The sequence below is a fragment of the Candoia aspera genome, chromosome 8 (genome assembly GCF_035149785.1).
Source record: "Candoia aspera isolate rCanAsp1 chromosome 8, rCanAsp1.hap2, whole genome shotgun sequence".
NCBI lineage: Eukaryota > Metazoa > Chordata > Lepidosauria > Squamata > Boidae > Candoia > Candoia aspera.
Genome location: NC_086160.1, coordinates 18,228,852 through 18,254,066, shown reverse-complemented (window position 1 = coordinate 18,254,066; position 25,215 = coordinate 18,228,852). Strand labels below are relative to the sequence as shown.

At 41.5% G+C, this 25,215-nt stretch overlaps 1 protein-coding gene across 1 annotated transcript; it reads right to left on the bottom strand.

Moving 5' to 3' along the window:
• On the bottom strand, positions 1 to 23,612 carry TRMT9B (tRNA methyltransferase 9B (putative)). Its single transcript, XM_063309803.1, has 4 exons — positions 23,448 to 23,612; positions 3,884 to 4,038; positions 3,057 to 3,230; positions 1 to 1,219 (listed from the first exon to the last, which is right to left on the bottom strand). The coding sequence occupies exons 2-4, from the start codon at positions 4,035 to 4,037 to the stop codon at positions 195 to 197; spliced, it is 1,353 nt and encodes a 450-aa protein (XP_063165873.1). The 5' UTR covers position 4,038; positions 23,448 to 23,612; the 3' UTR covers positions 1 to 194.
• Positions 23,613 to 25,215: the final 1,603 nt, after the last annotated feature.

Sequence of the window (25,215 nt, the reverse complement as noted above, 5' to 3'; positions counted from 1 at the left end):
CCCAACTTCCTAAAAACAATATAAATTGAGGCTGGGCATTTGTAAAAAGCTTGTTTTTCAACAAACTGTTGAATACTATTCTTTCACAGTGACATCTTTATATTCAGACTGTACCAATGCACACAGAATGGATGATAAAGGCCTGCCAAAATGTATAATATTTCTTCGATAACATTATCTGAAAACCTAACTTTTCAGCTGTTGTTTATTGTTTTCTTCACAATAATGCACCAGTTACCATGGTCATAGCTTGAGCTTACTATGTGAACCTCAGGAACATTTTCTTCAAGCAGAGAGCACAGCTCCCCTTCTCTGAAAACATGGTAGTAGCGCATATAGGCTCTGGTACCCTGTCCATTAACAGCACGGTCTCCCACCGCCACGGCTGATTCTACAACAGACTCGCTAGAGCCAACAGATGACATCCTTCTAAAGGCTTTTCCTGCAAAAGAATGACTATTACTTTGAGGACTACAGCTATTCTTTATGTTTTCCACAGAACTGCTTAGAAATGAGGTTTCCCCGTTGCGGTGTTGGACTAATGTAGCTGGCTCACTGTTAAAACCTCTCAGTGACCCTGAAGCTGTCAGCCACTGGATTTTTTTACAAGCCACACACTTTGTAAACACATCATCATAGTGATCTAGCTGTTGTTCTTTAAGCAATGCTGCCTGACAGCCTAAATCTAAACTGCAATGCCTGAACGGCTGAACAGAAATTGTGCTGCCTGTCCATCCCACCCCATTCTTCAAAGGTTCCATCTTTTCATTTTGCTTTCTTAAGGCAGACTCATCAAGAGATCTGGATGAAAACCAGGAACGAAAAGATCTCCCAAGGGCACTGTAAAATCGTTTTTCTTCATCTTCAGAAATTTTCACACAGCAGGATCCAGCTAAGCAGTTACCCATTCTCTGGGGATGTTTCTGATCAAGGCTACCAGGGTTCCTGCATTTGGAACCCATTGGCGGTTGCGAATGCATCGTCTGAGATTCTGTAGGAGGTGTAATATCAGCTTTATGCCCAGGTTTATTGGATTCTGAAAGCAGTCGTGAACACAAGGCTTCATTCCAAGGAACAAATATGTCCTGTTTCTCAAAATGCCGATTTTTTTGCTCCATGGCCCAGACGTAAATCATCATTTGGCCACCTGGTACCAGCACCCGGACCATTTCTTGGATCGCCTGGATTCGTCTTTGCTTTGTGGAGAAATGGTGAATCACTGAGAAAGAAGAGGGAATATGTTCTATCATTAGGGATGTGTATATTTTGAGTTAAATGTCTTTACAATTATGTACCAGAACATTGTTCCTTGTGCAGCATTTTCTGTATTTGCAAAATTAATCCTCTGTTCTACTATTTTGTATGATAAAATTGAAAGATAATCTTGCCAGCTATAAGAGGACCAAAAACCTAAGCAACTCATAAAATCCCTTGCCTTCTGGCCTAATTTGTTTTATTTCCTCTATTTTCTATTTGTGGGAGACTACAGGAAATGCCGCTATGGACTAGACTGGGAAGTAAAAAAAAGAAAAATCTACATGAAGACAATGACATACAGTACATCTTCCATTTTGTTGCCAATAGCAACAGCAGCTGCAATACTAATACTAATACTAATACTAATACTAATACTAATACTACAGGTATGTCTGTTTAGTCACCAGACTGAACTTGAATCAAGGGAGACTTTATCTTTTTTAACTTCTTTTAAATTGAATTTTAAAAACATAACATCTCTTGAAAAACAGTAGCTATTTGTGATATTTATATAAACAAAATAGCTATATAAATATATATCTATTGCACTAAAATTATATACTTCAAAGCAGAAACCTATTATACAGAAAAACCTGTATGGTGAAAAAAGACTCATATTAAACTACCTCACAGGGGGAAGAGACAAAAAAAGAAAAAAAATTAAAAAGAAAACAAACAAAACTAAAAAACACACAGACAAATCATACATAAATTATATCTAAAGTTTAAAAATCAGGCTAGGGAAATGGTTTAATTCTTTTCAATTTCATAATCACCATTCCATTTTTGAACAAAGCAGTGAATGCACAGTAGATGATACAGAATCTCATCATCCAGTCTCTTCTTGTCTCTCTTTCATTGCAAAGCTAATTCAGAGGCTGAAAGGGAGCCTTCATCTTACCTGTTTTCTGAGATTTTAGCAGATGTTACTCTCACCATGTCTAATTCTCTATAATCACTTCTAAACTTTGCAGATTATCAGTATTTATGGAAACAAATGCAGACTGTGGCTTATGATTCCAATGTGTTTCCTCAACAACCTTTTTTTCCTGTTTCAGGGATATTACATTTTCCCACTTCAGACAAAACACATTATGTTGTTGCTGGGAAAATGCAATTATATCTGTATCTAATTCAGTTTGGTCTGCTATGTACCTTAACTTCCTGATATATCCCTCTCTCTAATCAACTAAGCATTGCATCCTCCAGCCCAAGCAAATTACTCTGTGCACCCTCCCCATTTCTAACCATAGGGAAATGATTTATGCCTGTTCATTTTTGCAGAAGAGTCCAAGTTTGCTTATATGCAGCTAAGTTCAATTAAAAGATCAGGTATAAAATGAAGAGAAACATCTTTGCTTAAAATTTCCAAGAGCCAGTGCTGCTCAGCCTATTGGGATGGGCTACTTTTTTCAACTGGAAATTCTGAGAACCAGACATAGGGCCTTTGCCCTGGATGTTTTCCCTGTGGGAAAGGGCCGATCTGTTCATAAATTAGCTACCCAGAGAACATGGCCTGTCCAAAAATACATTCGGGGATGCTGTTTCCTACCACATCCTCAGAATATTCTTTCCTATCTCAGTTTACCTTTGTCTTTTTTTTTCTGCAGCCATGCACCCTTCTTATTTTTTAAGAATGCATATATAAATCCCCTGAGCTGGACTGACAAACAGCCTGACTTCCTATTATCTAGTCTTCCTATAATTAGTAAATTAGGAAATACTAATGTAGTGTCATGTGGTGTGTATTGAAAGTGTTTCCTTTTATCTCAGCTGTTCAAGCAATTAAAATCTCTTACCTCCCACAGAGATGATGGCATTGAAGCACAGATCCCGAAAAGGGAGGTGTAGATTATCACAGATCATTACTTCACAGCCTTTATCTCTTGCAATCTCAGTTAAGGGGCCACAATAATCGCATCCAAGATTATACACTAGGTGGTTGACATCAAGATATTTTCCAGTCCCACAACCTTAAGCCAAACAAAACAGAAACACTGATTATACAAGAAACCAGAAGATCAAATAGATGAGCATGGCCCTCAGCTCAAGTAGGAACACCAAGAGAGTCCTGCTTAGCTCCTCTGGGCATCCCTAAACTGAAACATGGGCAGTTACCACAGGATTTTTGCACTTTCACTCAAACCTCAAGAATAATAGTGGATTATCTAACTTGGGGAAATGCCTAGAAAGAACATAAACACCCCTCTCTACTGGAAATGGACCAGAGTCCTGCCAACAAAAAGGAGGCCTGAAAGAAATTCAACAGTAGGGAGAAACATTCTGCTATTTCTACATAGTGTAGATCCTGTGTGGTCTAAAGTACACAGATCCATGAGTTCAATGTTTGGGAGAGGGTTTGAATCATACAGAATAACATTCGGGCTACCTACATCTGAGGAGACCCAAATAAGACAAAACTGGTCAAGCAATGCCTACCTCCTGGTGGTCAATGCAATTAAGATCAGGGTTAGCCACCATTCTGATGGTTTTCCTCCCCATATCCCAAATTGTCATTCTGCCCATGTGCTCCCCACACAGTTGTGATTCTCTTGCCAACTCTTTTCCTCCATCTCATCCAAGACATTCAGCTAGAGCTTTATTTTTTATAAAACCCAGAACTTACCTATATCTGCAATCAGGCTGCCAGGCTTCTGTTCAAGTAAAAACTGTCGAACTCGAGGCCACGCTTTGCCTTGCAAGTCATTGAAATAAGAGGCTGTGCTTTCGTAGACCTTATGGACATGCTGCTTTTCTAGCTGGAAGGCCTCATGGTCCATTCTACAAGAAACCACAGACCAAGTATGTATTAAAACAGTAACAATACCATGAAGCATTATTAATTTCTAGAAACACAGCAATGGTATAGTATAATGGTCAATCCACTATATCAGGCTGAACAACTTGAGGTCCCAGGATTTAATGCCCACCCCTCTATGCCCCCCGGGCCAAGTTCCTAGAATCTCTTTCAAAGTAGCTATCAAATCATAAATGTTTAAGGAGACAGAAAGTGGAAATACATAGGAGTCTTCCTATGAGCTGTACTTACTTGAACAACATTTGTATGTAAATTAAACTGAAGCAAATTTCGCCTCATCCTAGAATCACTGACTTTTGCATCATGTCCCACCATTTTTTAAAATGGTGACGCCTGACATGCCATGTAAAGAACCAGGGGGGCCCTATCTTCCAGAAGATATTCCTGCTTTGTATCACCAGTAAGAAAAACTCTTAAACTCAAACTCACGCATTTCCCAAACTGTGTCTCAGATCATTTCTATACAGAGAGACATATTGTTCAATCATTTCCCTCCAAAGCTTGCCTTCTTGCAGAACAAGCTCACTGCTTCTTGCCTGAGACCAGCAGCTTGGTTAGTGCGTCTTCATTTCTTCCCCATGCAAGCTACCATTTGCCTCTTTTTTTCTTTTTTCTTTATTTATTATTAATTTTTCAAGATATGATTAAGACACATAATGCAGAATATAAGACCGATAGAATACAAGAGATACAATGTCGCTAAATGTTTAATTAATAGTAAGAGATTGACTTTTATGTAGTTTTATACCATTTGCCTCTTAAAGCAAAGCCTAGCATAACCTTTAACAGATTCCTGCTTAATAGAGGTAGAGAAAGCACAATCAAAAGTATCACAAGCTGTACAGTTTCATTTATCAATAGTGATAACTTCTAGGCCATCTACATGATCTTGAAATAGCTAAGTATGGTCAGGATTGCTGGTATTTGGATAGGAGTCTGCCAGAAATTTCCAGGGCTGTATGCTACACAGGGAAATCTAAATAATATTCCAAAAGAAAGCAATGACAAACCACTTTTGTACTGTTGCCAAGAAAACTTCATGGACATTTTCTTGGGTAGAGCTCAACTGGAAAACATCTTTATCTTTTACCTAACCAAAGTCACTTTAGTGAACTGGTTGCCATTATTTCAATAGAGTCAAACTGTGTGATTATGATCAGAAACTGCATCACAGTCATTTCTGTGGGAAGTAAACACTTTCCATGATTGCAACTTCCTTTTCTGGAATCCACACTTTTTTCACAACCCCCCCCCCCCCCAGGAGAAGCTGGGAAAGAGTCACAGCTGCAGACTGAAATTCTCCAGTTAAAAGTATATGCTGAAATCACTAGAAAAAATTAAAAACTATGCAAAAGGTGCCTTTCATCACCTGCAGAAAGCTAAAACTTGTTAATCTCCAAGGAATCAAACAAATGTTTCCAAGATATCAAACAATACATAAACGAAGTGGAATATTCAGTTATTAAACCAAAATACAGACACATTTCAAAACTCTTAATTTTCCAAAATACTACAACCTGAATACCAGACAACTTTTAAAAAATGAACAAAAAGCCTTCTTCTAACTCCACTCCTTTCAGTCTCAGTTCAATATAAATGGCACAAGCAAAGGAATCATGAACTACAGATCACGTATACACTTATATCTAGAAATTATATTGCCCAAGTTTATTAAAAGCAAATTCTATGGAATTCAATGAGCTCTACTTCCACAGAGGTACATTAAGGCTAAAGCCTTATTATTTTTAATATAAAAAGAGGCTCAGATGCCTAAGGGGAAAAAAAAAATTAGTGAGTTGGTTACAGGTCGGCATTATCTCTATGTGCTTATGTTCTATGCTCAGGTCTGTGCTATGCTATGTGCTTATGCTCTACATGCAGAGGTACATTGCAGGAGGTATGCTGCTGGCCATTCAAAGTGGGTGCTGAGGGCAAAGGGGTTCTTTGCCCCTTAAAAATCCATGGAAGCCATGGGGAATTAAGCCTGTTCTTATTTGTCAATCCAATTTAAATTTCTTTGACCTACTTCAACTCTCACCTGCAGCAACTCTCTGGATTTTATGACCAGGAGGGGGCTTAAAATGGAGCAGTCAGCACTTGTCTAATTGCTCCCTCCATAGGGATGCATCAGATAATTGGTTTTGGATTTTTTTCCCTCTGGAGTACCTGCCCAGATCTGGCCCATTTTCAAACTCAATTTTCCTTTTGCGGGCTTCTCTTCCCACACCGAATTTGGTCTCGTTCTGTGTTTTGAGAGTTGTCCTGCTGACGGACTGAATCCTGAGCCCTTTGACATAATTTCTTTCCAACACTCCATTGGGTTGCCCAGGTGTCAATGGGAGTTTTAAAAAGTCTTTAACTTGTGGAGAATCTCAACTAGGATGAGCTCAGTTGGTCAACCTTTCCTACCTCAGCAGCAACTTCTTTCCATTCTCATTTACCCCATGAACAAACAGGCTCATTTTAATAGAGTACAACTGCTGCTGGGTATGAAGCCTGTCTGAGTGCTAGTGAATAAGATATTATGTGTGAAGGGACCTATTTGATTGCAGTTGTGCATCTGTATAGGAAGAGGAAGAATTGGAGCGACCCTGCCTCCATTTAGCTTTGGCTCTAATTATGGCTGGTGGGTAGCCTTGGAAGCTAAAAATATTTCCTGTCCCATCTACTGAAGAGTTTCACCATTGAATATGACAGAAAAAAATGGCTTCCAGGTCTTCTGTATTTCTTACACCAAGGCACAGGGATACCTAACTTTATCCTCACACCATTTTTGTCATATTAATTAAACAAAGGGTCCAACAATTGCATAAGAGCTTCTGTGATACTAGCCACAAAAATTAGGTTGTCCTTCATAGCCCCCCTCATCCCCCCAATCTCCCCCCCTCATCCTCACAGCCTGTGGTAATTAGTTTTATTCCATGGTTTATTGCCCTCCCCTAAACTGAAATGATTGTTTTTTTCCGAAGAGGATCTAACTGGCCAACTGCAATTTTCATCCCTTCTACATCAACTACATCTTGTAATTGGCCTGTTTAGTTCATCCCATTGCAGTCCTGGTTTGTGTGTGTTCAGGAGTCTGGAGATGGCCTTGAAGAAAATATGTGGCAATTGTTAGGAAAACACTTTGCCTGGAAAACAGGAAGGCATGAGAAAGAAATTCAATATTATCCTTCCTTGAGTCTCTGTGGTATAAGAGGGAGTGAAGGAGAAATGCTGTTGGCTTTCAAGATTCTATTATTATAGCCCATATCGATACTATAGCCTATATAGCCAGAAGTAGAGTTCTAGTATCTCTTTTGGTGTCTCTTTCATGAGTTATCTCCAAGAGCTGACAGAGGGGGTTCAATGCAAATAAGACTCTTCAAAGCTTTCCTGTAAGTCAGCTGAGTCTCACTGAACTCACAGAAGATGAGTCCTCTTAAATGGTTCATAAAGAGCAGTCAAAGTATCCTTTCCTCTCCTCTAGAAACTTTTTCTTCCACCCCCGGAACAAGCTGCTTGAACCACTTTAGGGAATTGCCAGCTGATGCCAACAGTGCATTATATTTTCTTGGCTGAAAGTTGAATCTGATGTCTTCAGCCAAAGCCCAAAGTCAACACAAACTTTTTCCAGGGTTTCTTCAATGGTGATATGGATGCCTGAATAAATTCTGGATGAATAGGTAGCATGTGAACTGCAATTCAGTAGAAATGGCATTGAACTAGAAGGCAGCAATAGGTTATTTAAGAACCCCAGGTATAAATAACATGCTTAAATAACAGCTTATATTACCTTACAAGGGCATGCGGAAGAATTTGTTTAGCATCTGTTGGACAAAGTGACTTGGATTCACTTTGAGTTGGACACCAGCCTTGTTACACGTCCGGAGGAGATGCCTGGGGGAAGTCTTGCCCAGTTATTTGGGAATAATTTGAGCCTGTTGGACCTGAGGAAGTGGACAGGGTCCTTAGGACTGTAAGTTCAGCCACCTGCTCTTTAGATCCATGTCCCTCCTGGCTCGTTAAAATGGCCCGAGGGGTGTCATGTGCGTGGGTTCTAGCAGTGGTTAATTCTTCTTTGACTGCTTAATTCTTCTTTGAGTTTGTTCCTTTGCCTCTTAAGGAGGCCTTGGTCCACCCCTCTTCAAGAAGCCATCGCTGGATCCCACTATACTGGACAATTTTCATCCAGTATCTAACCTCCTCTTTCTGGGGAAGGTGGTTGAGAAGGTGGTTGAGCAGCAGCTTCAGAAGACCTTGGAGGAAGCGGATTATCTGGATCCCTTTCAGTCGAGATTCAGACTGGGCATGGGAGAAAAACGGCATTGGTCGCACTTTTGGATGACCTATGGCAAGGGCGGGATGGGGGTTGTGTATCCATTCTTGCCCTACTTTACCTCTCTGCAGTTTTCAATATCATCAACCATGGTATCCTTCTGGATCGGCTCAGGGGATTGTGAGTGGGTGGCACGATGTTGTGCTGGTTTGCTTCCTTTCTCCAGGATCGATTCCAGTTGGTGGTAATTGGGAAGGAGAGATCCTGCCCTTGGCCCCTACTATGTGGATTTGGTGCTCTCTCCTATTCAGCATCTATATGAGGCTGCTGGGTGAGCTCATCCCTCGCCATGGGGTGAGGTATCATTAGTACGCTGATGATACTTAATTATATAGTATATCTCTGCCCCTGGAGAATTAAGCAATGCCATGAACATCTTATCCTGGTGTCTGGATGCTGTGTGGATGTGCATGGGGAACAACAAACTTCAGCTGAACCCTGGCAAGATTGAGTGGCTTTGTGTTTTGGGGCCTGCCAGTCCTGGGACTATGCCATCTTTGGTGCTGGATGGGGTTGCACTGCCCCAGATAGACCCCGTGTAGAATCTGGGGGTCCTCCTGAACTCATGACTCCTGCTTGAGGAGCAGGTGGCAGTAGTGGCTAGGAGGGCCTTTGCATAGCTTTGTGTTGTGCACCAGTTGTCCCTGTGTCATCTGTTCCAGGTAAACCAGACAGGAAACACAGCTAGATGAACTAATTCTACTTTATTGTAAGGCTACGTTGACAGAATCTTGCAAGTCTGAAAGTACAAATCTCCCTCCCTCCCTATTTATCACTTGAGTGGTCAGGGCGGATCTTTCCCAAGTTTTTTCTTCAGACCGTTACCCTCTCGTGGACTACCTTTCCTTATATCTGATCATTCCCTAGGCAGCATCTCTTCCCTCTGTTTTCCAAGGTCACCCTCACATTCCATCACATCCCATTCCTGGATCGGAGGGCTCTGCTCAGTCACTCGTGCCCTATTCATCTCCTGGTTGGACTACTGTAATGGGCTCTACATGGGGCTGCCCTTAAAGAGTATTCGGAAGCTTCAGCTGGTGCGGAATGCTCCGCAAGCTGCATTGGTTGCCAGATTGCTTCTGGGTCCAATTCAAGGTGCTGGTTTTAACCATTAAAGCCCTTCATGGCATGGGGCTAGGTTATCTGAGGGACTACCTCTCCCCGATTATATCTGCCCACCCCATCAGACCTGGTAGAAAAGGCATATTGCGGGTCCCATCCTCTGGGAACTACACTTGGTTGGTCCCATGAAATGGACCTTTTCTGCTGCAGTGATTGCCTTATGGAACATTCTCCCCCCTTGAAGTGAGGTTAGCTCCACCCTGTTAATGTTCCAGAGGTTCCTCAAGACCTGGCTATGTCATCAGGCCTGGGGGTCCCAGAGGACTGGTGAAATCCTAAGATGGTTCCTATATTGCAATTAACATTCACTCTCTCTTGTGCCTTGTAGTTTTTATATTTTAATGATGATTGTTTTTATATATATTTGTTTTAATTAATTGCTGTACACTGCCCAGAGTCACTTTGTGTGAGATGGGCAGCCATATACATTTGATAAATAAATTAAATAAATAAATATGCAAACAGGTCTTATACATTACACCGAATCATAATCTGTCTTTTTATTTGCAACTTAGTGCAGTGTATGGACCTGACTACTATGCCTTAGACTAATTTATGAACAAAGTCAATAAAGCTCAATCAACAAATTATGATTTTAAAAATGGCCTTAGGATGATATCAATCAACACTTTACATAAAGAAGAGAAGCTTGCAACTCTGTCTTCAGAACAACTGGTTTAGTGCTGAAGGACCAAACTGGGCAGAGAAGTCTACATGATTCCTATGGCAAATCAGCTTTCCTGCAATCCACTTGGTCAAACAGCACTGAAAAAGACTCTCCAAGTGGAGTAACATACATACTTTGGATATATCCAAGTTAATGGGCCCTAATTGACTGGGCCAGCTCCCACCTAGAAAAGCTCTATGTCTCTCAGAGTGTATGGCAGGGATCTTGGCTTCTGTCACAGAAAGAGAGCCAGACTCTGCTATGATGAGACTCTTGTCATCTGGCATCAACCATGACATCAGCTGTTAAATAATATCAGCAAGCTTCCCAAGGGCCACATCAGTAGCAAGAAGTTATGATTTGTTTATTTAGCCCTTGATTTTCTGATTGCTGCCAGGGATGTGGAAAGAGCAAAAGCCACCATCTGGCCACTGGGAAAAAAATCAAGAAGCTTTCAGGATATGAAGCCAGTTGAATCTGGACTTGATGTGCATAGCAACAACCTTCACCAGGATCCACTGCAGGAACTGGTCCAGCTGGGAAGTCAAAAAGGGCCATGATTGTTGCCATCACTCTCTCTTTCTCACACATACACCCCCACCCCCACACAAGGCTTCTATGTATTACTGTAGAAAAAAATCAGCAGTGAGTTTCCACAACTGAGAAAACTTCTGGGACACCTGCAATGACATTATACATTTCCTACCCTTATGAGAACAGTGTGCCCTGAATGGCAGGTTTAATCTTTTTCTAATAATAAATAAGTAAATACGCACACACAGATCTGCAGTTTCCCCACCCACATAAATTCAAGTCAAGTCAAATCAACTTTTCTCCATAGGATATTTTTAAAAGCAGTGCAGGAAATCCAATTTGGGTTGGGTCTATAGAGTTTTCAGCTCTGCAGAATTTGTCACATATTCCATCAAGTCAAACAGACTCTGGGGAAGTGCTTGCTTAATTCATCTGTTACAGCACAATGTTATTGGTTAGCCAAAGAAGGAGCAAAGGTTTGTTCCCAGGAACAACTAAGTAGACATTACTTATCTCCTGCTGTAACTATATGAATAGTTATCAAGGAAAAAATTAATGCATAAGCTGAGAGTACTTTGGAATAATTAAGGTCAACTGTGAATGAATCATAGGAAACTGAGTTTCAAAATAAAATCCAAGAGTCTTGGGTCAACATGCTCCCAGTAGATTTTCACAAAAAATAAGAGATCAATATGAAGATCCAAGGGTACATATATCTTCTCTTTGCCCAACAGTAAGTCTTGCCTTCAGATTTAGATGACTGACACTTTCTTTTGATATATAGCAATTCCCCACACCTTCTTACCATGTTCTACTTTTCTTCTATAATATCAAACCAGTTTCTCCTTCCTTCCCCCTGGCCATGACAGAATGGCAACAGCAAGGATGTGCATCAAGCCTTTTTGTTGCAGCAATATTTGTGCTAAGCATTTGGAACAAAGGTTCTTACATTTTCCTGTTAGAACATTAGTCTTAATAGGAAAAGTCCACAAACTGTTTTTGAAGAAAAGAAGTCAAGTTTGTTTTAATAGCCAAGCATTGGACAAAGAAAAGTAGATCACTTGTTCCATGGAGATGTCTACTTTCTGCAGCGGGCTCTGAAAAGCACCATTAGATCAGGTCATCTAACTTCAGACTTCAGAGGGATGGAGACTCTGCCATCACTCTTGAAGAATTTAACAATTTCTGGTAAAAATCTAGCACTTTTGACAAAACAGGGATCCTCATGGAAATTTTATATTTTGTTCCACTAAACAATTGATCATGAACTTCTGAAATATTTTGAAGTTCAATTAACTTTTAAAACTGCTCTATCACCTTTCTTGAAAATATATATTTAAAAAGTAATCCATTTTGTGTTTTGTTTCCATTATTAAAACATCACAGCCCCAAGTAAAAAGCAGATATTCATTTCCATACTTCCCCTTGATACCCTTTTTATCTTTATATTTTTTCTTCCTTTAACATTACTTGATCTCTGTTGCTTCAATGCCTATACATCTTCACACAGAAGCAGCAGTGGAGATTACACTCAGGTAAATGAGCATAGAACTGTAGCCTAAATTATTCCAAATCAATGCATTTGGAATAAGTCATAGCAGTCTGAGTCTGCATTAGATAACAACTTATGGAGCTTAATTGGATCCATTAGCATCTTACTTTCCAAAGAATGTAGAAAATAACTATTGCAATATCAATTCAGGAGAAAGGCCTAGTTCACTGATGCCTTTAGCAAATGTCAGAATGATCTATGCCTGTCATTCATTGACAGATATTGGTTAAAAATAAATATTTCTAGCTAAAAAAAATCCTATACATTCTTTGCACTGCTTTTTAAAAAGCTGTCCTTTCAAAATTCAGTAGGTAACATTTAATTCAGCATAGTTGTAAGTCCCTGATAACTGAGCAGTTGAAAATTTAAATATTCACTAAGAGCCTTCTGATAATTTGAAAAACGAAGTGAATTTCAAATGTCTAGGCAAGAAACCTCCCTTAATTCAGTTAACATTTTGGAATCAAGATTGCTATACAAATATTATTAGAAGGTGCTAGATACAAAACTGTCTTCCCTGGGTTGGGATGGGGGGTGAATAGGCCTGGGATTGTCACTACTGCTTATTCTGGCAAGGCAGAATTCCCGTAAGAGTATAGTAGCAATGGGAAAACAATATTAACAGAATTGATGTTGTTATGTGACTTCAGTGTTGCAGTTCTGATGCCAAAAATACACCAGAAAATAAATAATCAATAAATGTGATGGGTGTGGCCAATTTCAGAAACTAAATAGGAAACTCCACCTCCAAACTTAAGCCCTTCCTCAACCTGCCTCTAGATGAATTGGAAGGCATGCTGGCTGGAACTGACAGGTATTGTCGCATAAAGTACAATGGAGGAGACAAGGTAAGGGACAGCTAGGAGAAAGATCCTTGATTAGACACTACTGAAGGAAATAGTTCTGTGTTAGAATATTAGGTCAAAACTGTTCAAATTAGACTTATTTACTGAGACTCAACTTTGTTATATTAGGCACTCCTCATTCTGTTCCAGCTGAGCTCATTCCAATTACTGACAAGCCTGCTTCAAGTTAATTAATTAATGTCAATTCTTCGCCCTTCATTAAATGATTCTTGCATTTCCTACAATAGGCCAAGCTCATTCTACCACATGGTAAGGCTGATTACTTTTAACAAAAGATTGTTCCATCTGTAGCTCCGTCTGTTCCTTCCTTCCTTCCTTCCTTCCTTCCTTCCTTCCTTCCTTCCTTCCTTCCTTCCTTCCTTCCTTCCTTTCCTCCCTCCCTCCCTCCCTCCCTCCTTCCTTCCTTCCTTCCTTCCTTCCTTCCTTCCTTCTCCCCAGAATAGTGAGGTGCTGCTGTCTTGAGAAAAAAACCTATTCTGATCACTCTGTTCTGCCAATGCAGATGTCACAGCAACAGCTTGGAGCATAACTTCAATTATCCATCCAGCATTCTCCCACCTCTAGGATGTTTGATACAATTCAGTGCCTTGAAAAAAGTGAATTATTGGCAGAAATAGAAATACAACTTGATCAGATGATTCAATTTTTATCAGGCATTTACTTTTTAAAAGCAAATGACCTGCCAAGGGTGGAGATTGCAACTGCTTCCCCACAAGCCACATAAAAAAGTCTTTTTACCAAACATGAATTTGGAAATGTAGTAGAGGTTTTATCAACACACAAGATGAGGGGCCTTTCATAAAATTTTAAGACAGCCCTTTCCAAACAAGTCCCTTCAGATATTTTGGAATTCAATTCTCATAATCCTAAATCAACATGACCAATAAACATTCTGGTTGAAGATTATGGGGGTTGAAGCCCAACATCTCTGGAAAACCACCAAGCTGGGGAAAACTGGTCTAAACTTCCCTGGAGATGATTAAGGCTGTGACATGCTCTATATTATTAAAGATGATGAACTGTTTTATTGATGGTGTTTTATATAAAGCAACAATTACAGTCTGTACTTTTAGGATCAAGTACCAATTATATATTTATAAAAAGCAGCAAAAATAGTCTGTACTTTTTTCCCTCCACAATGTCATCCTGTTCACAGGATGCAATTATTTTTTTATTCTACCAGACTAATTAAAAGTGCATTTGCTGCCATTGGATTCTCTTTCTTTTCTTTTTAATGTGAATTAATCTATTTTCTTCGGGGTATGATTCATGCTTTGAAGTATCCATTACAACTTCCAAGCTGTTTTTTGTTCCTGATTAGATTTTATTGTGCAAACTGCTGCAATATTAGTAAGAATGCGGTTCTTCATCAATGCATTATTCAACATTTGCTTGTAATGTTGTACAAAAATGATAGCGTGTATCAAGTTTTAGATGCAGTCTCAAAGAGGGGACTGCAGAAATGAATCTATGAACTACAGCAGTTGACAGTAGACTTGATTGAGAAATTCAGCACTCTGGGGGACTGCCTGGTACTTCGGAAGGTTCTTCTCTTACCTCAAAGAATGAGTTTAAAAAAAATAAAATGCGGGAACAATTATTGGTGATATCTTGGCATAGACATGCTAATTAATACATGCAGTGTGACAAATGTTTATATTTTAATCTATGCTACAATTGAAATAATCTGCTAATAAATGACAGTTCAGTGGTTTCATATTTCATTCTTCCTCTGAAATTTCTTTATTCCAGAATGGCCATCAAAAAATTAGTGACAGAGCATTCCTGGGAAGTTGCAGTATCCACCCCCGCCCTTCTTGTTCCCATGGTATATTGCCACTTATTGTGTCCATTTATTCTTGTGCATAAAAACCTATTTGTCCTGCACAGAATGCCAAAAGCATGGCGTGGAAATGCCACATCCACATTGGAAATTGAGCACTTGAATGAACTCGCAAATGATCCTGTAATGGTGTTTCTATGTCTATATGAGTTGGCAGAAGGAATTGGTCCAGGATGTGATCCCTTTTTCCATAAATCTGTTATATGGTTTTTTTTTTTTATTATTATTATTATTATTATTATTATTATTATTATGTCAGCAGGTAACTTGCCTTCTTCACTTAGAGGAATGTAATGGCAAAATACTGCTGCAAAGAATACTGCCTGGATGGGCCTATGAAGTGACCAGGAATGGGGGTTCACCTGAGGGAGATTTTATTATATTACTAGCCTGAGATTGTTTTAGGGTGGGGATGCAGTTGCAGGCAAGTACAGGTTTGGGATGAGCTATAGATAATTGAGGATACATGCTGAATTATTTTAACTGGGAACTGTTTTGTTGTTTATTCGTTCAGTCGCTTCCGACTCTTGTGACTTCATGGACCAGCCCACGCCAGAGCTTCCTGTCGGTCGTCAACACCCCCAGCTCCCCCAGGGATGAGTCCGTCACCTCTAGAATATCATCCATCCATCTTGCCCTTGGTCGGCCCCTCTTCCTTTTGCCCTCCACTCTCAACAGTCTCTCCTGTAGTAGACTGTTCTTGCATATCATTCTGGACATGTTGCTCTCCCCACAACTTCCATCTTCACATCAGTGTAATTAAATTGTTATCTGAGAAACATCTGTTGCAAATCTTTACATTAACAGACCCCATTCAACATGTTGTAATGAATATAGTGTTATCATACGCCATGCAAAATATATATTGATATGTGCTGTGGGCTTAGCAATTAGCGTTTTCAATATACTATAAAGTCTATGTTTATTACCATTTTGTAGTTGCACTATAATTACATAACTTTCCAGAAATTCAACCTGTTGCATGGATAGGTCTAGGTTCAGGTTGATGAGGGGTTAAAAGTTGACTGAAATCCTGGTGGAATCTGAAGTACTCAATGGAATCTGAAGTACCATCAAGTTCTGATAAGGGATACACCCAACAACCTGGTGACCCTGCTAACACTAACAGCTATTGTTACTAACAAACTACAGTTGACCGTATTAAGAGAATCCTAACCAGGTGGCAGGACTTGGCCAGTCTTCTCAGGCTCAGAATAAAAACAGGGTTGGGTCTGATTAGCATTTGGATGGAAGACCAGCAGGGATTTCCAGGAATCTAGATTAGTCTTCTATACTGGTCCCAAGAAAACTGATTGGATTTGTCTATGGAACCATCTGGAGACAAGCTCAGCTCCAAGAAATTTAGGGGACAGAGCCCAAAGCAGCCCAACCTGAAGCATGGGAGTTGGGAAACACAAAGCTGAAGTTAAACACATTTGGAAGACTCCAGGTTAGACAAGCCAAATATCCTACCATTTCCCTGCAGTTCCTCTGGGATTCATTTTCAATATAGATCATGAGCAATCATAGGAAGGTACTGGTGATTTTCATGCAAAGCTTTTTGCATAACGTTCATGTGAATTGCTAGCCTCCTACTCCTATAAATGTCTGTTCTGAAATCCTAGAGATGTGCATAATTAAACAGTTTTCCATCACTGCCAAGCAAAGTCAGCATAATGAATGCTTAAGCAGAGTGTTATCCTGTGAACACTTATCCCCTGTAGAACAGTACTGATATTATTCTGCTTATCTCTTTCTTTGTGAACCGTAAAAGAATGAATGACCTAATTTGGCAAGATATTTAAAGGCTCTCTCTGTTGCTGCAAAACAGAAGAGCCCTTTTGTCTTCAGCTGGTTCGTACATTTCTGTTACATAATGTCAAAAGCAAGTAGAAAAAGGAAATAATTGGACAGAGGAAATGTTTGCAGCTCATCCCATGCCACTGAAAAGCACCAAAAATCTAGATACTTTGGGTCTTATATTTAAAATCAAATAATTTTAATGCAATAGAAGGGTTAGTAACTAAAGAGCTTGGTGATCAACTCAGTGGCCAAAACACTGAAAAGAATTAGCAGGTTTCCTTCAGAACAACTGGAGAAAAAAAAACTGGTTTCCACTAGCAAAAGACAATGGGAGGCAACAACTGGAATTATTTACCTTTTCTAACATAAAAGCGAAAAGGAAGGAAAGGTAGCCATAAAATTCTGGTGATAACCAAACACCTGAATAATCTCTAAACCTTCAGAACTTCATGCATCAAAGGGAAGAAGTTTCACAAGATAGTTCGTAGTGCTGAAAAGACTATGCAGTTTCCTATAATACTTTTTACATCCAAAGCATATATTTGGAATAAGAATAAAGTTACAACATGAGAATGTATGTATGTATGTTTGTTTGTGTATATATATCCTACAAAAAAGGTTCTAACGACTTGTAAAATAAAAACTAAGCATAAGATACAACTCTCAAGGTTTATTAAAGTACATGTTGAAAAAAGAGGAAGTACAGCATTAAACTTAATGACAAATTCTGTATATATTTCAAAGCCTTTGAAACCCCCTTAAGGTTTTAAAGCAATTTCTTAATTTTTTTCTTTCATTAGTATTGGCCAATAGGCATTAGGAGGCCATTCTGCTGTACCATCTAGTTACCTATTATATATAACTATTTACTGCTTTACATATAAACACATTTGCTCTCATTCCACTGATAATTAAGTGCCACAACTAATAAGGTTTAGAAATATTTTCTTTGTCCAATGGGGTGAGTTAACAAAAGCACCATAAAGCAGATGTTTAAAAAAAATAATGAACAATAGTAAAGGCTATAATTGCCCAACACATTAACCTATCATTATTTAAATATAATTTAATAAATTAATCCAATCAGATGGTTTTGTAAATCATACTGAAGCACAAACTAATCATACTGGCTGGGCTCCCATAACAACAGCCTACCATGTTTTAAATCCATGTGCAACACAGCCAAAGCGAAAAACAGAAAACGACTGAGAACTCAATACTCTAAGCCACAGTTTTAGGTTACCGCACGTGGTTACCATGTTCTATGAAAAGAAAATGTCTTTAAGACAGGGTTTCTCAACCAGGGCTCTGTGGCACCCTAGGGTTCCACGAGAGGTCACTAGCTGTTCCCTGGGAGATCACAATTTATTTAAAAAATTATTTCAAATTTGGGCAACTTCACATTAAAGTGGTAAGTTTCATTCTTTTAATTTAAGACTACTGTTAATGCATATATACAGGCCTACACATAAAACAAATATAATGATTTTGTAACTCCTGGCAACCCACCCCAGTATTCTTGCCGTGAAAACTAAATGGATCAGTACAACCAGAGATATGTCGGTATACCATCGGAAGATGAGACCCCCAGGTCGGAAGATGGTCAAAACGCTACTGGGGAGGAACAGAGGATGAGCTCAACTAGCCCCAGACGTGATGACGCAGCTAGCTCAAAGCCGAAAGGACGGCTAGCGGCCGACGGTGCTGGTGGTGAACGGCGAATCCGATGTTCTAAGGATCAACACACCATCGGAACCTGGAATGTAAGATCTATGAGCCAGGGCAAATTGGATGTGGTTATTGGTGAGATGTCAAGATTAAAGATAGACATTCTGGGCGTCAGTGAACTGAAATGGACTGGAATGGGCCACTTCACATCAAATGACCACCAGATCTACTACTGCGGACAAGAGGACCACAGAAGAAATGGAGTAGCCTTCATAATTAATAGTAAAGTGGCTAAAGCAGTGCTTGGATACAACCCAAAAAACGACAGAATGATCTCAATTCGAATTCAGGGCAAGCCATCTAACATCACAGTGATCCAAATATACGCCCCAACCACAAATGCTGAAGAAGCTGAAGTAGAGCAGTTCTATGAGGATCTGCAGCACCTACTGGACAACACGCCTAAAAGAGATGTTATTTTCATCACAGGAGACTGGAATGCTAAGGTGGGCAGTCAAATGACACCTCGAATTACAGGTAAGTATGGCCTGGGAGAACAAAACGAAGCAGGACACAGGCTGATAGAATTTTGCCAAGACAATTCACTCTGCATAACAAACACTCTCTTCCAACAACCTAAGAGACGGCTTTATACATGGACTTCACCAGATGGACAACACCGAAATCAGATTGATTACATCCTTTGCAGCCAAAGGTGGCGGACATCTGTACAGTCGGTAAAAACAAGACCTGGAGCTGACTGTAGTTCAGATCACGAACTTCTTCTTGCACAATTTAGGATCAGACTAAAGAGATTAGGGAAGACCCACAGATCAGCTAGATATGAGCTCACTAATATTCCTAAGGAATATGCAGTGGAGGTGAAGAATAGATTTAAGGGACTGGACTTAGTAGATAGGGTCCCGGAAGAACTCTGGACAGAAGTTGGCAGCATTGTTCAGGAGGCGGCAACAAAATACATCCCAGAGAAAGAGAAAACCAAGAAGGCAAAATGGCTGTCTGCTGAGACACTAGAAGTAGCCCAAGAAAGAAGGAAAGCAAAAGGCAACAGTGATAGGGGGAGATATGCCCAATTAAATGCAAAATTCCAGAGGTTAGCCAGAAGAGATAAGGAATTATTTTTAAACAAGCAATGCGCGGAAGTGGAAGAAGACAATAGAATAGGAAGGACAAGAGACCTCTTCCAGAAAATTAGAAACATTGGAGGTAAATTCCAGGCAAAAATGGGTATGATCAAAAACAAAGATGGCAAGGACCTAACAGAAGCAGAAGAGATCAAGAAAAGGTGGCAAGAATATACAGAAAACCTGTATAGGAAGGATAACAATATCGGGGATAGCTTTGATGGTGTGGTCGGTGAGCTAGAGCCAGACATCCTGAAGAGTGAGGTTGAGTGGGCCTTAAGAAGCATTGCTAATAACAAGGCAACAGGAGACGACGGCATCCCAGCTGAACTGTTCAAAATCTTGCAAGATGATGCTGTCAAGGTAATGCATGCTATATGCCAGCAAATTTGGAAAACACAAGAATGGCCATCAGACTGGAAAAAATCAACTTATATCCCCATACCAAAAAAGGGAAACACTCAAGAATGTTCAAACTATCGAACAGTGGCACTCATTTCACATGCCAGTAAGGTAATGCTCAAGATCCTGCAAGGTAGACTTCAGCAGTTCATGGAGCGAGAATTGCCAGATGTACAAGCTGGGTTTAGAAAAGGCAGAGGAACTAGAGACCAAATTGCCAATATCCGCTGGATAATGGAAAAAGCCAGGGAGTTTCAGAAAAACATCTATTTCTGTTTTATTGACTATTCTAAAGCCTTTGACTGTGTGGACCATAACAAATTGTGGCAAGTTCTTAGTGGTATGGGGATACCAAGTCATCTTGTATGCCTCCTGAAGAATCTGTATAACGACCAAGTAGCAACAGTAAGAACAGACCACGGAACAACAGACTGGTTTAAGATTGGGAAAGGAGTACGGCAGGGCTGTATACTCTCACCCTACCTATTCAACTTGTATGCAGAACACATCATGCGACAAGCTGGCCTTGAGGAATCCAAGGCTGGAGTTAAAATCTCTGGAAGAAACATTAACAATCTCAGATATGCAGATGATACCACTTTGATGGCTGAAAGTGAAGAGGAACTGAGGAGCCTTATGATGAAGGTGAAGGAAGAAAGTGCAAAAGCTGGCTTGCAGCTAAACCTCAAAAAAACCAAGATTATGGCAACCAGCTTGATTGATAACTGGCAAATAGAGGGAGAAAATGTAGAAGCAGTGAAAGACTTTGTATTCCTAGGTGCAAAGATTACTGCAGATGCTGACTGCAGTCAGGAAATCAGAAGACGCTTAATCCTTGGGAGAAGAGCAATGACAAATCTCGATAAAATAGTTAAGAGCAGAGACATCACACTGACAACAAAGGCCCGCATAGTTAAAGCAATGGTGTTCCCTGTAGTAACATATGGCTGCGAGAGCTGGACCATAAGGAAGGCTGAGCGAAGGAAGATCGATGCTTTTGAACTGTGGTGTTGGAGGAAAATTCTGAGAGTGCCTTGGACTGCAAGAAGATCCAACCAGTCCATCCTCCAGGAAATAAAGCCAGACTGCTCACTTGAGGGAATGATATTAAAGGCAAAACTGAAATACTTTGGCCACATAATGAGAAGACAGGACACCCTGGAGAAGATGCTGATGCTAGGGAGAGTGGAAGGCAAAAGGAAGAGGGGCCGACCGAGGGCAAGATGGATGGATGATATTCTAGAGGTGACGGACTCGTCCCTGGGGGAGCTGGGGGTGTTGACGACCGACAGGAAGCTCTGGCGTGGGCTGGTCCATGAAGTCACGAAGAGTCGGAAGCGACTAAACGAATAAACAACAACAACAAAGTCCTGGCTATATTTGAGCCTGAATGTGCAGGGGTTCCCCCGAGACCTGAAAGATATTTCAAAGGTTCCTCCAGGGTCAAAAAGTTGAGAAAGGCTGCTTTAAGGTAAAATTATGCAAAGATAATGTGAGTTCTAGTCCTGCCTTAGGCAAGAAGCCAGCTGGGTGACTTTGGGCCACTCACTTTCTCTCAGCCCTAGGAAGAAACAGGCAATGGCAAATCACTTTCAAAATCTTGCCAAGAAAACTGCAGGGGCTTGTCCAGACAGTCATCAGGAGTCAAGACTGACTCAAAGGAACAGAACAGAATAGGAAAAGCAAATACAGCACCAATAGCTGGGTAGCAGAGCTCATGTGTCGTTCTATTTCTAGTTAAAATGATCACACTGGAATTGATGTGTAAGATACATTCCAGTGGCCTTGGAGAGATGCTGTCCAGCTGAAAAAATGCTGGGATAGTTAAAGAAACAGACAGCCTGTTTGGTGTAGTGCTTAAAGCATCAGGCTAGAAACCGGGAGACCCTGAGTTCTAGCCCTGCCTTAGGCACAAAGCCAGCTGGGTGACCTTTGGCCAGTCGTGCTCTCTCTCAGCCCTAGGAAGGAGGAAAGGGCAAACCACTTCTGAAAAACCTTGCCAAGAAAACTGCAGGGACTTGTCCCTTGTAGTCATCAGGAGTCAAGAGTAACTCAAAGACATGAAGGCACTTAAAAAAAAAAGGTGAAGACAAGCAAAAGGAGAACATGGCATTCCTGGGAAGCCAGCCACCTTTCTGCCGCACAAGATTACAATTCCCTCTTTCGGGGGGCTATGAAATCCTTCTATAGAATTGGACTGGGGTGACATTACCCCAGCTCTACCAAACTTGCCTTTCCTGAACACCTCTAACAGCACTTTAAAAATCAGGATCTCTGATAGCCTAGGCTTTTGTGGATTATGATCCACTTCCCCCAGTCTTATGTTGCCGATCATGTCTTAGGGGAACAGGGGAAGAACTGTAAACAATGTGATGAGAGGAAAACGAGGCACAGGAAAGTCAGACACCGGCAATCATTATTAAATGATTCAGTATTTGGTAGTTTTGGCTAAAGGAGAGAATCACCCTTTTCTGGGGTAACAATTGAGCATGTAAGGCTATTTGTAAAGGGAAACCATTCGAGAACTGTTTACAGGCATATTAAGATCAGCATTTATGCTCTGTGACTTCATCTTTCTCCATTCTGAAGTATGGATTCTAGCATGGAGGAGGCAACCTTCGCTTCATCTATTACTGTAATGGATAGCCGAAGAGGTCAACATGTAAAGAAACTGGCAACCGCCAATATTATAAACGGAAGTTTTCCAAGCCAGCCCCATAATCCGGAGGTAAACAGCAGAGCAGCGACAGCCTTTAGCCAAAAGGATGCTAAGGAGCTTCGCTAAGAATCAAGCTGCCGTAAGACAAAAATTCCACCCCACCCGCTGCTCCCCCAAGATCGGAGCTATTTTAAGATGTTTGCGGCATGCAAAACAACCCCGTCGATCAAAGGATGGAGAGAAAGATGCCAGCCGCCAATATGGAGAGTTTTCATTCCCAAAGAAAAGACGAGCGAGCCGGTGGTTGGAATGAATTAAAAACAAGAGGGAGAAGTTGTTTGAGGAGGAGATTTAAAACCAGCATCTTTGGTAAACAGGCAGTGGAAAGGAAAGCGACAAACTTTGCGTGGATTATCGGAATTATTTCAGCGCTCTTGCTGTGCAAGAATATGCGGAGAGAGGACCGAGAAGTAGGAAGCACAATAAATCATCTTGAGATTCTATTTGCGCAGCCTGACTCCCAAACCCGTCCACCAGGAACCTCTCTGGATTCAGAAGCACTTCCTCAGCAAGCATGCTTTCAGGAAAGAGCCCCGGACCCAGAACGCGTCGGAAGCCGAGCGCGGTCAGTCGGGGACCCCTCACAAAAGAGACCGCGTTATACAAGGGACCAGCTGGATACCGTAAACCTCCTAGTAGACCCGCAAACGGCGTGGTATTCAGAAGCTGCAGCCGCCGCTATAGTTGGCTAGCCGGCCGGCCGGCCGGAAAAGCCCACGCGTTTCCCCTTTACCTGCACCGGCCGGTAGGAGGCAGGGCGGAACCCGCCTCATCCGCCCCCTGTGCGCCATAGGCTGCCGGTTGCCAGTCGCCGCTGCCGCATCCTGCTTGGAGAGAAGGAGGCGGTACCTGACCGGAGCGGCGAGCGCGGGGCTGCCGTGGCCAGCCGGGCTCAGCCCGGGGCTCCTCCGCGGCGGCGTCCTCCTTTCGGCCTCCTGCGGCGGGGAGTGGGCTTCGGCGGCGACGCGGGCAAGGGACGGGGAGGGCGCCCTGGCGCGCGCGAGCGAAAGAGGGAGGGGGTGTTGCGGAGCGCGCGCGCACGCGCCGCCCCCCCCCCCCCCGGCGTTGGTTCGGCCGAAGGACGGGAAAGCCGGGCGCGCGCGGAGCGCCGGGGAGGTTTCAGTGAGCCGAGGTGCGCCCGGGTGGCGCGCGGCGGAAATGCGAAGGGGCAGCGGTGGGGTTTCCCCGAATAAGCCGAGCGAGAGCGAGCCTGGGGAAGGGGACTCGGGACTCCCCTCCACCCACCGGAAATATAACTTCTGGGTTGGAAATCTGCGGTTTAAAATTGTCTACGTTGGTCTGGAGCAGCGTTTCTCAACCTTGGCAACTCTAAGATGGGTGGACTGGGAGTTGAAGTCCACGCATCTTAGAGTTGCCAAGGTTGAGAAACGGTGGTCTGGAGAGATGCAGCCTTGGAGAAAGTGAAGTCCCAGCTACCCAGCATGGAATGATCCTTCGAAGGCTAGGAGACACAGCCCTCTTTGGTCAAGCCAAGCTCCTGGCGACTCCGAGGGCACATCCATGTTCAGGGGTGCCTGCCGGGTGTGGTCAAAAAAGTCACGCTGGCAGCCACAAGAGGGCGATGGAAGTTCTGCCCATTTTAATGGACACCACACACAAAAAACAAGTGAGCTTCATTTGCAGCGTCATCTTCACTTTTTTGACGGTACTCTGTGGACACCCTGGATTACATGTTGCTTTCTATGCAGCAGTAGAGAAGTAATCTTCCATTGCCTTCCAGGTGGTTCTTCTTTGCCTTCCAGCCTAGCCTACAGCCCACAGATTTCCTGGTGGTGTTTCATCCGATTACCTCTGGCTACAGGGAGTATTTTCAGGAGCTACCACAGCTGATTACTATTCAATTCAATGTATTATGATCAGAGTTCAGCCAAAAATAATGCAATTCAATACAAAATACAAATTAAAACATAGCATATCCCCACAAAATGGTAAATACCATTTGTACAAGGTAAAACCCTATTAGTACAAGGTAAATAGTCTTATGTTAGCTCTGTCCCATTCCTTTTGTTTTGCAATGTGGCCTTATACCTAGGACAACTTGATCCAGATTAATTTCATTTACACAGACATAGGCAGAATGGACTGAAAACGAATAAAAGCCAAAGCACCTTATGGAGCGTGGGAGGGGCGGGTTATAAACTATGATGTGAAAGGAAAAAGTCGAGGGAAAAGTAGTCAGAGCTTTGCGTTAATTCATCAGTTAGCATTTTCAACTGAACTGATTTAATCATTTTGCTCTAGACTCTTTTTCAATATGAATGAAAATATTTCCTTACCTTGAACTGTGAAACTGGTATAGAATTTTTCATCAGATGAAAGCAAAGCGCGTCCAGATTGTCTAGTAAGTGCTGTGGTATAGGCCATGAATATAATCACATAGTGCCTGTGCACATACTATTTGCACATACAAATGGATACTCTCATTGGCAGTTGCTGGGGAGCACAAGCAGGCCATTGCTATTGTGTTCGTATCTGGTGTT

Bases quoted from the DNA above. Each gene is read 5' to 3' on its own strand.
- TRMT9B (XM_063309803.1), bottom strand. From the start codon at position 4,037: ATGGACCATGAGGCCTTCCAGCTAGAAAAGCAGCATGTCCATAAGGTC. The intron at 3,231-3,883 runs GTAAGTTCTGGG...GTTTGGCTTAAG, and splicing joins CAGCCTGATTGCAGATATAG to GTTGTGGGACTGGAAAATAT. The intron at 1,220-3,056 runs GTAAGAGATTTT...CTTCTTTCTCAG, and splicing joins TGCCATCATCTCTGTGGGAG to TGATTCACCATTTCTCCACA.